The sequence below is a fragment of the Heterocephalus glaber genome, unplaced genomic scaffold (assembly GCF_053883595.1).
Source record: "Heterocephalus glaber isolate CG9 unplaced genomic scaffold, H.glaber_assembly_v1.0 deba00001608, whole genome shotgun sequence".
Lineage (NCBI taxonomy): Eukaryota > Metazoa > Chordata > Mammalia > Rodentia > Bathyergidae > Heterocephalus > Heterocephalus glaber.
This window is the reverse complement of record NW_028258379.1, coordinates 37,651,230-37,665,095: the sequence shown is the minus strand read 5'-3', so window position 1 is coordinate 37,665,095 and position 13,866 is coordinate 37,651,230. Positions and strand designations below refer to the sequence as shown.

Sequence of the window (13,866 nt, the reverse complement as noted above, 5' to 3'; positions counted from 1 at the left end):
TTTAACAACTATAAAGTGCAATTTTTAATGCTTTTGTGAATTTGAAAAATTGACATGGTATATTATTTGTACTAAGAAATAATTGGACCCAAAACACCTTTTATATTCACACATAAGGTTTATAGGGCTTTCTTTCTTTGCCATTTTAAAGGTGTTTCTGTCATAAGCAAACTAAATTGTTAAAACATATTTTGAGTATTCTACTCATGTACCTTTCATTCATGCTTTGAAGTTTTCAAGGTTAATTCAAAACGGCATGTTAGGGCCGGGGATTTAGCTCAGTGGTTTCGCTGCCTGCTGCACAAGCGCAAGGACCCGAGTTCGATCCACGGTACCAGAACATGTTAGCTGGGCATGATGGCACATGCTTGTAATGCCAGCACTCAGGGGGCTGAGGCAGGATTGTTGGAAGTTCAAGGCCAGACTAGACTACAAATTTGGTTCAAGGCCACCCTGAACTACATAATGAGACCCCGTCTCAAAACAAAAAAAAAAAAAAAAGAAGAAGCATGTTATAGAATACTCAAGAAAAGAAACACTCTTAACACCAGCTTTTGAAGGGTTTGGTAAGAAATAACAGTACATACAATGAAAGTATGATGACTGCTGGCCAGGCGTGGTGGTGCCTACCTGTAATCCCAGCACTCGTGAGGCTGAGGCAGGAGAAGCTGGAGTTCAGGGCCAGCCTGGGCTACATAGTGAGTTCAAGGCGAGTATGAATTAGCCCCCCCCAAAAAAACTCTGAAAGTTTCTATAAAATACAGTGGACCCTTGACTTACGAACTCGATCGGTTCCCCAGGGCTGGTTGGAACTAAGTCAGTACAGCTGAGATCTGGACGTTTACCTGGGTACCCACTATAGATAACAAGAGGCAGATGGATCTTCATTAACCTAATTAACCCAAGTTGTTTGTATGTCAGGCCAGTGGTAACTTGAGGGTCCACTGTACTCAATATCTAAATCCAAATTAGGCATGGAAGATCAGTATTAATGTTGGATTTTTGTGTTTTTTATTTGTTTTATTGTTCAGAATGCAGACAAAACATTTAATATTTGTCAACATGCTTTTACAAAAATAAATCTTAAAATACTAAAAAAAACAAAATGCAGGTTGGGTGTGCAGGCCTGCAATCCCACCACTCAGGAGCCCAAGGCAGGATCACTGTAAACTCAAGGTCAGCCTGGGTTACAGAGCGAGACCCTGCTCAAAAAACAACAGAAATGCAGCTTGGATCCCCAGCCCCTGACTCCTCCAGTCTGGGCTGTTTTCCCCTTGGACGATGCAGGTCCCCACCCAGGGACCCACATCCTGGCTCCAACCTGAGGTCCAGGGGACACCTGTGACTGCGGCAGCTGGGACAGCAGGCCGGACCCCACCTCTCCCCAGGCTGCTGGGGGCGGCATCTCTGCTGAGCCAGAGCTGGGGCAGGCCTGGCTCTGGGACCCCCACCACACCTCACCCCTGTCTGCCCGGGTCAACGCAGTTCAGCAAGGAGGAACTGCGTCTGCTGTTATTCCTAAAAATACATTTTGGAAAAACTGGACCGACTCTCAGCCTCTTTCACAACCACATGTCCCTGGAGAAGGGTCAGCTGGCAGCCGGGGAGGAGTTGCTTCCTATGCCATCGCTTTGGGACGTGGGACTTCCAGATACAGATGGGGCATCATCAGTCGGAGCAGGGCAGTCGGGGGAGCCCTCGGAAGAGGCGGGAACCGGACAGAACCCAGTTCTGACGCTGTCCACATGGCCTGGAGGAGCAGCATGGAAAGGGCCTGGGGCAGGCATGGGCCTGGGGTGTGGGCTCCAAGGTGAAGCCGAGCTCCAGAGGGGTGTCAGGGCAAGGGAAGGGCAGGGGCTATACCCAGGCCCCAGCTTGGGTTTAACCCCAACTGCATCTCCAGCCCACTGCCAGCCCCACATGGTTCTGGGAGAGGGATCAACTCGTTTTTCCTGTTTGTGGTCATAAGAAATCATAAAAGACATTTCAGAATCAAAACACTGTTTTCTCCTTGGGACTGGCTGGCCCCACACAGGGAGAGGACACTCTGTGCTGTAACTGTATCCCCAGGAAATGCAATGAACCGGTGATGTCACAACACAGGCGTGGAACACCCACTTGGTGTCAGCCTGACTTCCTGCTGGTCTCTTCCCAACCACTGCCCCCAGGCCAAGGACTCTGCCCTGTCCCCAGCGGGAGGCACATGGTGCCTATAAGTGAAGCATTCTGGAAGGCTGAGGCGGGAGGACAAAAATCAAGAGGCTTCCTTGTGCCCCTCCGGGGGCCTGTCACAGGATGTAGACTGCCCAGCATCTCGGCCACTGCCTCGGGAGGGCCTGGCCCAAGGGACCCCACAGCCACAGGCATCCAGCTGGGCCAGAGGCTGGTGACATTCAAACCCAGGCCTCCAGACCCCCAGTTCAGGGCCCAGCAGCAATCACGAGCACTGGACTAGGAGTCAGCAGCCCTGGGCTTTGGGTCTTTGCTCAAAGAGCCTTGCATTTTGATTCTGGGGATAAAGGGCTACTGCGATGAGCGTGGGGTCCCCTGGCCTCCAAAGGACAAACACCAACGTGCGTCGCCTGGTGGCCAATGCGCACAACTTTTGAAACCAGGTTCAATTTCACCGGGACTCCCAGGCTGATCCCGAAACAACCACGCAGGGTACAAGCTTAGTGTGGCGCGGGCCTGCACCGCAGCTCCTAAGGAGGGAAAAGGACCCCAGCCCGAGGCTGTTCCCCAGCTCTCGGCAAGGAAAACGTGCTCGGCCAGCCGACCGCCGCCTCCAGAGAGCTGGGTCGGGGGCCGCGGTCAAGGCCCGGGGCCCCCGTGCCTGTCAGGGACTCCTGCGACCAGCTCCCACCCCACCCACCGGCGTGGCGGCCACACGCCCACAGCTCCCCACGGCGACCCCGAGTATCCCCACACCCCGGGAGCCAGGCTCGTTCTGCTCGGAAGCCTGCTGGTTCCGGATACCAAGTCTATGCCCTTGGGCGGCCCGGTGCAGCGAGCGCCCAGGATTGGAGCTCCCTCCCTCCACCACCTTCCGCGGCTCCCGTGGCCCCTTCGCACCATCTGTGTGCAAGTTCGCGCCCGTCCCCGCCTTGCCCTGGACCCCGCCAGAAGTGCCCGAGGGCGCGCCCTGAGCCCCGGGTCCCTGCGTGCGCCGCCCTGGCTGCCCAGCGGTCCGGTCAGGCCCGCAGGCCGCGCAGGGTCTCGGCGTCGCCCGTCAGTCGGCACCGGCGAGGACGCTGAGGTTCGAGGCGGCGTCGGGTCCGAGCCGAGTCCGGGCTCCAGGGCCCAGGCACGAGCGAGCGCCGCCCGCACCCCGCGCTCCGCGGCCACACTCGCTAGCTCTCGGGCAGACGAGCTCCCAGACGGGCGGACGAACCAAGCCCACTCTTTGTCTGAGGCTCAGGGCGTCCCCCGCCCGCCACGTCCCCGCCCACCCGAGGCGCCCAGCCAATGAGACGCAGCGGCGGAGCGCGGTGCCCAGGCGTTGTCCGCGTCCTGAGCGCCGATTGGCTGAGCTCTGCACCCGGCTGGGGGGCGGGGCCCGGGGCGGGGCGCACTGCCCGAGGTGCAGGATCCCCGGGCCCGGCTGGGAGCGGGCGGCAGACGGCGGGGCCAGCGCCGCAGCCCCGACCCCGCTACCTGGCTCCGCGCCTCGAGGCGGCAGCCGGCCTGGGTCCCGGCAAGCAGCGGGCGCGGCCGGGAGCCTGCAAGCGGAGGCGCTCGCCGGGGGCCATGGCGCTCGACTTCCTGGCGGGCTGCGCGGGGGGTAAGGCGCGTGCGGCCGGTCGCCGCCTTCTGGGCACCGTGCTCCGGGCTCCGCACTGGCAGCGCCCAGGTGCCCGCGGACTGCCGGCCGCATTGTGGCCCAGCCAGGCGGGGACGCCTGGGACGATGCCCAGCCCCTTCCTCCCGGAGCTGCGGACCGACCTGACACCCCGTCCCGCCGCTGTCCGGACCCTCGCGGCCTTCTGATCGGCTGCCTGGCCCCGGAGTCCCGCTTGCCATGCGTCCCCAGCCTGAGCTTTGGGGCCGCAGGGGCGGTTGCCCGAGTGTGGACGCCACGTGGGCGAGCAGTGTGGGCATCTCCACCCCAGGCGCCCCCTCCAGCCTGTGCCCAGAGGGGCTGAGTGCGGGGCAGGCAGGTCTGCTGGGGGCCCGGCGGCGGCGGTGGCGTCGGCGGCGGGGAGTGGGCGTGGGCGAGGCGCTCACCGCCGGGGCCTTTGCTGCCTCTGCTTTCCCTGGAGAGCTAACGTGTGCAGCACTCGTTAACAGAGAGCGGGTGTGGCCATTGGGAGTGCAGGGTGAGTGGGGCCAAAGCAAGCCCAGTCCAGCCGCGCGGTGCCGGTGCTGGGCCAGCCGCTCCTCTCCCACCACCCACCCGCCCTGTGACCCCTCATCTGCTGTGTTTGGCTCTAACTCCACCCTCAGCTGTGGGCCAGCGGAGCACCTTGGGGGAAGAGACTGGCTGCTTCTTTAGCCTCATCTGTGCTCCTCACCTCCCGGGCAGGGACGATTGCTGGGCAGCGGGCCATCCAGGGCAGTGAGGTGTCTCGAGAGGTTTATCAGCTTCCCAGGCTGTTACCCGCTCAGGCCTTTGGAGCCCACGGGAGGGGAGAGTGAAAGCCCAGAGCTTTCTGCCAACTGGTGGGGCTTTTCCTCCTGGTGCTGGGTGGGGGCAGGAAGGGTCGTTGTCTCTGGGTTCATCTCTCAGTTCCCCCCACACACCCCCGTGAGGACTCACTGGCCCCTCTCCACTCCCTTGGGAAGAGTGGCTCCTGTATGTACTCACCCTAGGCCAGGGCTGCTCTGAGACCCCAACCCCCAGGCTGTTCCACCCCTCCTGGGGCTGTGGCTCAGCTCAGAAAGCCCCTGCCTGGACTGTCCATGTCCCCTGCGCCCCACTGCCACCAGGTACCCCAGGGATAGGGGCGAGACAGGCTCACTCCATAGCTGTGGCCTAGCCACTCCCAGGCAGGCCCTGGTCTGAGTGCCACCCCTGAGTGATGCCCGCCTGCATCACGGCTGGCCAGGTGCAGGCCTGAGCTTTTCAGGGGGTGAGGGTGGAAGTCGCCCAGGCCAGGACTCATCCAGAGAGGTGGGGAGACCGGTGCAGGGTCAAATTGTGCTCCTGTGGAGGGACAGGGCCTCAGGGGGCAGCTAAGCCCAGTGGCCAGGCTTGCCTTCTGGCCTCAGCTGCACAAGCTCCCTGGGAGAGGCTGGCAGCCTCATGCCCAGGACCTGGCCCTTCCCGGTCAGGCTGCTCCCTGGAAGATCGGGTAGGAGGACTGGGAGCCTCTCCTGCTGGCTCCTGGTTCAGATTCCTCAGGAGGGAGGATGGCACTTCCTATGATGGCCCTCAGAGGTGGCTGGCACCTTGGGTGGCCAATGGACTGCTCCTGCGCTGCCCAGCAGTGGAAGGGTTGGAATGAATCCCTCTCACTGGGGGACTCAGTCTCCAGTTCAGGGGCCACAGCAAGCCACACAGGCAGGGCTCTGGGTGGGGCATGGACAGCAAGAGGCACAGAGAAATAGTCCTGAGGCAGTGTCCCGGAGGGGACAGATCTGTCATCCAGGTGGAAAGGACAAAGCTCTGGGGGAGGCAGCCCCGCCCCCACTGTCAGGATGTGCTGGTTGGGGCACTCAGCCCCACCTGAGGACACCAATCCAGTGAGGGGAGAAAGTGGAAATGAAAGTGGGGCATGGTGCCACATGCCTATAATCCCAGCTCTCAAGAGGCTGAGGCAGGGGGATTGCTGGGAGTTCAGTGCCACCCTGGGGTATATAGGGAGTTCAAGGCCTGTCTGAACTACAAAAAAGGTAGGAAACAGATGGAAGCCAGGAGGAAAAAGGGCCTGGGGAGGGAGCAGGGCTGGAGCTGGGGAATCTGATGAATTGATAATCAGAGAAGCTTCCCCATTCAGAGAGGCTGTGACCGCAGTGCCAGGGCCACAAGGGAATCACAGGCAGGGTTAAAGGAAAAGATACCCGGGCTTCGAAGGTGAGATTCCTGAAACCCACAGATGGAATCGCAGAGTAAATTCTTGCCAAAGAAACAACCTTGAGGGCCTGGACACCCCCGGGAATCCTGCTCCGAGGCCCACAGAGGGGATGGCTCAACCTTGGAGTCTCTTGAAGGTCATAAGAAGGTGGGCCAGAGGGGCACGGAACACCTTGGGGTGCTGGGGTCTTTACCTGGCTGCCGGTCATGATTAGAAGGGTTAGAAAAAAGAAAGCACTTCGTTGAATTTAGAAATTTGAAAAGCAGAGGATAAACCGCCAAAAGAGCACAATAAATCACATCAAAAGAGATGGCATAATATCAGGTCTCTCATTTGTTTCGGTGAAATCCGAGAAATCAGACTAGCTTGGGAACAAAAGCCAGCTACAGATTGTTTCCAAGAAACATGTAAAACAGTTAAGAGAAGATTCAGAACTAAGAGCTGGACAAAACTTCATGGGTGTGGTGGCACATGCCTGTAATCCCAGCACTGGGGAGGCTGAGGCAGGAGGATCAACAGGAGTTTGAGGCTTTCAAGGCCACCCTGGACTTCAGAACAAGACCCTGTCTTGAAAAAAAAAAGGCTGAAGCTGTAGCTCAGAGGTAGAATGCTTGGGAATCCCGTGTGAAGTCCTGGGTTCAGTCCCCAGCTTAGAGGCAAAGAGGGAGGAAAGGAGGGAGGGATCCTTTTTTGAGGGGTGGAACCCAGGGCTTCCTGCATGCTAGGTAAGGGCTCTACCACAGAGCTGCACCCCAGCCCAAAGTAGAACTTTGTTAAATGCACACAGGAAGTTGTAGGGAGGGGAGCACTGGGACCTGTCAGTTACTTGATCTCCCTGAGCCTCAGTTTCTCCTCCTGTGATGTGTTCACATCCTGTGGGACACTGAGAAGAGTTTGGGAGCCACCCGGAGGCCCAGGCGGAGCTCCGTCCTCAGCCTCGGGCTGGGTTTTGGCAGGGTCTGAACTGAGGAACAGCCAGGCGTGACTGCAAAGTCACCAGATGCCTCCCCGGGCCTGAGCCGGCTCCCTAACACCCACCACACTCAACCTCAGCTCTGGGCCAGCACTTCCTGGGGCCAGCACTTCCTGGGGCCCGCTGCCCAGAGATGTGGGAGGGGGTGTGGCCACCCTGCATTAGAGCACTGGGGCACCCCAGAAATGCTGTGTGCAGCATTCAGGGCAATCTCCGGGGTCAGCCTCCCCAACTCCAGTGAGCCACGGGGCCGTAAGGGTGGACACCAGGTGGGCGCTGGACGGGTGTGGCTGGACTTTGGGATGCTCCCCCCACTGGAAGGAGGATTGCAAGCACTCAGGCCGAGGTCACTGCCCCTTCCCCAGCAGCTCCTGCCCAGTCCCCCTACCCCACCCCAGCGAGGTCCTGAGGTGTTCGGTCACGAGTCGCCCTGTCTTCCTCCAGGTGTGGCGGGCGTGCTCGTGGGACACCCCTTCGACACGGTGAAGGTGAGTTACTGTCCTGGAGGCCTGTGGAGAAGGCTCAAGCTCCTCCCGTGGGGCTTGGAAAGAGTGTGGAATGAGTTCTGCAGTGCAGCCGCTTTCCCACGGAACAGTGGAGCGGAGCTGAACTTTCCTCTGGCGTGTTCTGACACCTCCCGGCTGGCCGACCGAAGCGCACGGCAGGTTCACGGCCAGGTTCCTTCTCCGGCTTGGCCAGCTGAGACCGAGCTGCTGGGGGCAGGAGGGTGCCCACGCTGTCCCAGTACAGAACGTCCTAGCCTCCCTCTGGAAAGAGAAAAGTTCAGAGAAGAAACACAAATACAGGGAAACCAAAAGTTGTCACTATTTCCCGTTAACATGATCTTCACAGAGCAGTTACTTCCTTTCTTTGTTCCTTTCGTGGTACAAGGGGTTGAACCCAGGGCCTTCTCACTGAGCTACATCCCCAGCCCTTTTTAATGTTTTGATTTTGAGACAGGATCTCACTAAGTTGCTAAATTGCCCAGGTTGGGCTCGAACTTTCCAGGAAACCTTCTGCCTCAGCTTCCCAGAGTGCTCCGGTTATGCCTGGCTTGATTTTCTTGAGAAGCTGCGTTTGAGGTTGATGTCACCTTGGAGGTGCCCACGGCTGAAGACCTGAGGGTCACCTCCTGCACGTGGCCTGCACTTTGGGAACGGAGGTCCCAGGCAGGCGCCCAGCCTCGATAAACCAGAGCTCCGGGTTCTCACCCCAAGAGTGCCTCAGGGGCTCCCAGCTGTCCGGGCTTCCGCCCTGGGATGCAGCCCACACCTTCTGGACCCACAGCCCGTGGCGCTGGGCTCCTCTTCCCTCTGCCTGGGCAACCCTGGAGGCAGCGCACGCGCGGTGCCCTCTGTGGCTGGCTGAGCAGGATCCTGCCTCCTCCTTTTTTAGTGAACCAGGTGTTTGTTGGCAAAGACACGAACTTGTTAATTCCGGCCTGGGATCTCCTCCAGCACAGGCTGAGGGCCTGGCCTTATGTGCTGGCTTTGACCTTAAAAAGTGCTGTCCCCGGTCCAGGCCATGACCGCCAAACCTTGGGCCACTCACTCTGCCTCTGGGCCCAGATGTTCTCATCTGAAAAATGAGGGGCCGGGCGAGGTGGCGGGGGCCGGGGTGCTGCCCAGCCACCCCAGGGACATTGGTGCCACGAGCTCTGTGAAGCACACAGCTCCTTTGTGGATCTGGGCCCAGCCTGACGGCCCAGGCCTTCTTGGCGAGTCGGTGTCCCTGAGGCTTGGGGCTGTCCACCAGGCCACCCAGTGCCCCGAAGTGCCTAGCTGGCCACCCGGGAGCAGCCAGGGACAGCCTGGCAGCAGCAGCAGCGTGACACATTAGGTCTGGTGTTTCCAGCGCTGAGCAGCTGTGCCCAGCCACAGGGACTTCAGGTCTCCCTCACTGCCAGCTTCTGGAGGCCGGGCCTTGCCAGGCTGTGACCTCGCTGGGCCTGGTCCCTTCCCGCATCCCCGACAGGCTGGGGACACTTGTCCTGGGGCTCCCAGCCGCTTGGGTAGCCTTGGAGAAATCCATCTGTACCTTTTTGCTTTGATTTTGCCACTGGGCCATGGGCATCACAAGTGGGCAATACTACCTAAAGCTGAGCTTTTTATTAAGAAAGGAGCAAGCCTTCTCCTGGGAATCAGCCCCTCCAGGACCCCCATGGCCACCCACTGTGACATGGGGCCATCTTGGTGTGTCTTCTCTTGGTTTAACTGAAGCTGTCATCAGTGGTCTCACTGCTCTTACTGTTGACCAATATCAAAGGTAAGCATGCTCATTAAAAGAAAATTGGAAGCCAGGCATGGAGGTCCACACCTGTAATCCCAGCACTCTGGGAGGCTGAGGCAGGAGGATTCTAAGTATGAGCCCAGCCTGGGCAGGTTAGTGACTTAGCAAGACCCTGTCTCAAAATTAAGACAAAAAACATTGTAACAGCCAGGTGTGGTAGCACAGGCCTGTACTCCCAGCGCTGAGGAGGTTGAGGCAAGAGGGTCACCATGAGTTCAAGGCCAGCCTGAGCTACACACTGAAGCCCTGTCTCAAAAACAAGAACAAAACCCCCCAATTTTTTTTTTTTAACAGTAACAGAGGTCGGGGGTATACAGACAGAAGAAAAAAGCCGTCTTTGTCCCAAACCTCGTGATTCCTGCCGAGAAATGGCCACGTGCTGGACCCTCTCATCCTGGCTCTCGGCAGAGCAGGATCCACTTCGCCTGCCGTGGGGGTTCCTGGTCTGGCTTTTGATGTAACTGAAGGGAGGCAGATGTCTCAGCACCCACACCCTGTGTCCAAACCCTGTCCCGCACCTGGGAGCCCCTGCCCCTCTCGAGACATCCACTGTCCCAACACCTGTGGCCAGGCGTCCCTCTGTGGGCGTACGTGTGGTGACACCATGTTTCCTGTCTGTCCTGGCTTTCATTGGCACTTCCCTCTAGAAACCACCTTTCCCTGCCCAGTCCCAGCAGAGAAGGCTGGCCAGGAGGGAAGGGTGTTGGGGGCAGTGGCCAGGGCCACTCCTGTCAGCCCAACACTCGGGAGGCTGAGGCAGGAGGATTGTTGTGAGTTCAAGGCCAGCCTGAACTACGTAGTGAGATCCTGTCTCAAAAAACCCAAAAGAAAAAAACAACTTGGGGCTGGGGATTTACCTCAGTGGTTCTGGCACCTGCCTCCCAAGCGCAAGGTCCCAAGTTCGATCCCCAGTACCAAAAAAAAAAAAAAAACACTTTTTTTTTTGGTGCCTTTGCCAATTGAAGATCCGCTTGTTCTGGTGGAGGGAACAGGAAGCGGGTCCAGGTGAAGCCTGGCAGGCTGCTGCTCCTGGGGAGAGCACCATGGACAGGCTGGACACCTCTGCCCTCTGCCTTCCCACCTGGGATGGGGCTGCATGGGCAGGGACCCCATGCTGGGAAACGAGGGTGAAGCTTCCAGGGCCTGGGGTGTTCAGCCCGAAGCCTGGCTTCGATCCCGGGCATTCTTGAGTCAGATCCAGGGAGCCGGCTCCCCAGGGTGATGTGGCCTAGTTTCTCTCCCCCGTGACATGGATCAGGAACTGTGCCTCTGCTCCCCACGCAGAGCCAGGCATGGAGCAGATAAGCTGGCACCAACAAAGAGCGCTTTGACATGGGCGGGCCAGGCTGGGCTGGGTGCCGGGGGGCTGGCTGCTGCTCCGCTCATGACCATGGCCCTTGGGAGAGTGGCACCAAGGGCTCTGCCCAGTGCCTGCCCCGATGACCGGTGTCGGTGATGGCACACAGTGGGAGCCCTGTGGCCGTGGCTTGGAGCAGCAGTGAACGGGATGACAGGTGTCCACGGCCCACCGCAGGCTCGTGACGACCAGAGGTGCCCCCGAGCTGTCTGAGATCTCAGGGACACCCTTCCTGAAGAGTGGGTCCCGCCTCTGTGCCACCCTAGGATCCCAAGGCCATAGGCGGCTGCGCCCCACGGTCCCCCCTCACCCCACCCCACCCCCGCTGTCCTTGCAGGTGCGGCTGCAGGTGCAGAGCGTGGAGAAGCTGCAGTACCGGGGCACGCTGCACTGCTTCCAGTCCATCCTCAGGCAGGAGAGTGTGAGTGGCCTGGTGGGCAGGTCAGGGTGTGGGAAGGAGGGTCCTCGGGGCCCCTATGAGCCCCTGCTCAGGCAGTGGGCCTCGGATCCAGGGCTTTGACTTGGATAAAATGCTGCTTGGACTGAGGCACAGTGGCCCATGCCTGTAATCCCAGCACTCTGGGAGGCTGAGGCGGGAGGATCCCAAGTGCCTCCAAAGAGGGCAGAGGGTGTGGCCCAGTTGTTCAGTGCCCAGGAACACGCGCGCACGAACTTGGTCGTGGTGAACACCTGGGGGCGGCCACCACCTGCCCTGCGGGCACGCTGAGGCCATCTCCATCCCCGCAGGTGCTGGGCCTGTACAAGGGCCTGGGCTCACCGCTCCTGGGGCTCACCTTCATCAACGCGCTGGTGTTCGGGGTGCAGGGCAACACGCTGCGGGCGCTGGGCCGCGACTCCCCGCGGAACCAGTTCCTGGCGGGCGCGGCGGCGGGCGCCATCCAGTGCGTCATCTGCTGCCCCATGGAGCTGGCCAAGACGCGGCTGCAGCTGCAGGACGCGGGCGCGGCTCGCGAGTACCGGGGCGCCCTGCACTGCCTGGCGCAGATCTACCGGCGAGAGGGCCTGCGCGGCGTGAACCGGGGCATGGTGTCCACGCTGCTGCGCGAGACGCCCAGCTTCGGCGTCTACTTCCTGGCCTACGACGCGCTCACGCGCGGGCTGGGCTGTGAGCCAGGCGCGCGCCTGCTGGTGCCCAAGCTGCTGCTGGCGGGCGGCACGGCGGGTATCCTGTCCTGGCTGTCCACCTACCCCGTGGACGTGGTCAAGTCTCGGCTGCAGGCGGACGGGCTGCGCGGCGTCCAGCGCTACCGCGGCATCGTTGACTGCGTGCGCCAGAGCTACGTGGCCGAGGGCTGGCGCGTGTTCACGCGGGGCCTGGCGTCCACCCTGCTGCGCGCCTTCCCGGTCAACGCCGCCACCTTTGCCACCGTCACCGTGGTGCTCAGCTACGCCCGCGGCCCCGAGCCCCGGCCCGAGGGGCCCGCGCTGGCCCAGCCGTCCAGCCTGTGACGCCCCCGGGCCACTCGGCAGCAGCTGGACACGGATGTGACTCAGCCCCGAGGCCCATCGTGCCGCCTGGAGCTGGGGAGCCGCTCTGACCACCTGGGTCGCTCCGCTCCGCCCGGCTCAGCAGCGGGTGACCTCGGCCTCCAAGTGCCAGGGTGCAAGCGGGACCCTCGGCCCACCTGGTGCCACCCTCAAGGGCCAAGCTGGGCCTGCAGCCGCTACTCAGGACCTTCCAAACCAGCTGCACTGCCACGCCTGCCCCTCGTGGACCCCAGCCCCAGCCACGTACTCCAGGCCCCCACACTCCTACCCAGCTGACCACTCCAGCCCCCACCTGGCCCTGCAGACCCTGGTCACCCCCTTTTGCTCCTGCCTCCCCACAGGCTGCCCAGCACCTCCCCAACTTCTGACAGCTTCCGCCTGCAGAGCTCCAGGGAGACTTCTTGACCACATCTGGCACCGAAGAACAGACCCTGTGTCCTCAGCTTCTGCACGTGGCGCTGCTTAGAGGACCCTGGCTGCTCCCCTCCCTCGGGTGGCCATGCAGCAGGGACCAGGGCGAGGAGGTCGCTGCACTTAGGCTGTGACGCTGTGATGGCCTCAGCTGCCCACCTGTGCAGCAGGGACTTGGCCAGCTGGGGTCTGGGTCACCCCTCTAGCCGGGGCTGGAGAGCAGTGTGGATCTTTGCCCCATGACCCGGTGTCCACTGAGGCACAGCGGGCCTGCCAGTGGGCACAGGTGTGCCAGCACAGGCCCCGGGGGACGGGACAGGCTGTCCCAGGAGGCAGCTTGTGCTCGGCAAGACAAGACTGCGCTGCTGGGTGTCATCGCGGTAGAAAAGCCACCCAGGAATAAAGCATTCACTGTTTTGTAAGTGTGTGACAGTCCTGGAGTGTTGCGGAGGGGTGGCCCGGGCCCCACTCCTGCAGCAGCTCTGCCCTGTCCCCAGGGCAGGAGAGGGACTCTGCCTGTTTCTTCCTTGGCTAAGGCCTGAGCGAGATAAAGAAACCAGCACAGCCATTCAGCAAGTGCCACTGGGATGTCACTGCCCCACAAGGGAAGGCCTTGGTGGGGACCTAACCTAGCGCCAGTCCAAGGGGCTTCCTGGAAGAGGGCTCGCTGGTCTGCAGAGGGTGACTGGGCCCCCCAATCCCTGGAGGCCATAAGGCTGTGCCCCATGGGGACCCCAGAACCCCCTGCCACCCCAGCACCAGCCAGTGACATGGGCCTGGCCACAGTGCCCAGGGGTGGGAGGCCCAGAGGGGTGGCCTCTTGGGGTCAGAGGAAGCTGCTGGGGTGGGGGACACTGAAGGGAGCCCCCCCACTGTCTCAGCAGGTGTTCTAGGGGGAGCCTGAGGCACAGGGCCCCCGGGTCCCATCTCTCCTTCCCAGGTGGGCTCAGCAAGTTGCCGCAGTGCTGGGGAGGAGCAGCCACCAACCCTGCCTCGGGCCATGTCCTGGGGCTCACGTGCCCAGGGAAAGCAGACAGCCTTGGGTGTTCTTTGCTGCTTTCCAGTGACCTCATGTTGGCTGCTTAAAATTGGGCACAGGGGGAGGAGGACACCAGAAAAATGGGCAGATGCTACAAGGCAGGTCCCCGCTGTCACCAGGAGCTGAGCACTAAACATCACTAAACAACCTCAGGGTGAGGAAAGCGGTGTTATTTTAGAAATCAATTTATTTTACTTTTAATTGTTCCCCAGATTTGAAAATCTTCTGTTACGTACTATATGAAGATTTTTGGATTTTTTTTTTTTTTTTTTTT

General features: G+C 60.5%; 1 protein-coding gene across 2 annotated transcripts; it reads left to right on the top strand.

Moving 5' to 3' along the window:
* The first annotated feature begins 3,595 nt into the window (after positions 1-3,595).
* Slc25a29 (solute carrier family 25 member 29) lies at positions 3,596-12,975 on the top strand. Of its 2 annotated transcripts, XM_021244373.2 has the most exons (4): positions 3,596-3,781; positions 7,432-7,475; positions 10,971-11,054; positions 11,381-12,975. In XM_021244373.2, exons 1-4 carry the CDS (start codon positions 3,748-3,750, stop codon positions 12,101-12,103), a joined length of 885 nt encoding a protein of 294 aa, XP_021100032.1. In that variant the 5' UTR covers positions 3,596-3,747; the 3' UTR covers positions 12,104-12,975. The 2 variants fall into 2 exon arrangements, with proteins under 2 accessions (XP_021100032.1, XP_087051712.1); XM_087195586.1 differs by lacking the exon at positions 3,596-3,781 and having other exon boundaries at positions 3,788-7,475.
* Positions 12,976-13,866: the final 891 nt, after the last annotated feature.

Coding starts and splice junctions, on each gene's coding strand:
- Slc25a29 (XM_087195586.1), top strand. CDS start 7,173: ATGCTGTGTGCAGCATTCAGGGCAATCTCCGGGGTCAGCCTCCCCAAC. Junction 7,476..10,970: donor ACCCCTTCGACACGGTGAAG/GTGAGTTACTGT, acceptor CTGTCCTTGCAG/GTGCGGCTGCAGGTGCAGAG. Junction 11,055..11,380: donor CCATCCTCAGGCAGGAGAGT/GTGAGTGGCCTG, acceptor CCATCCCCGCAG/GTGCTGGGCCTGTACAAGGG.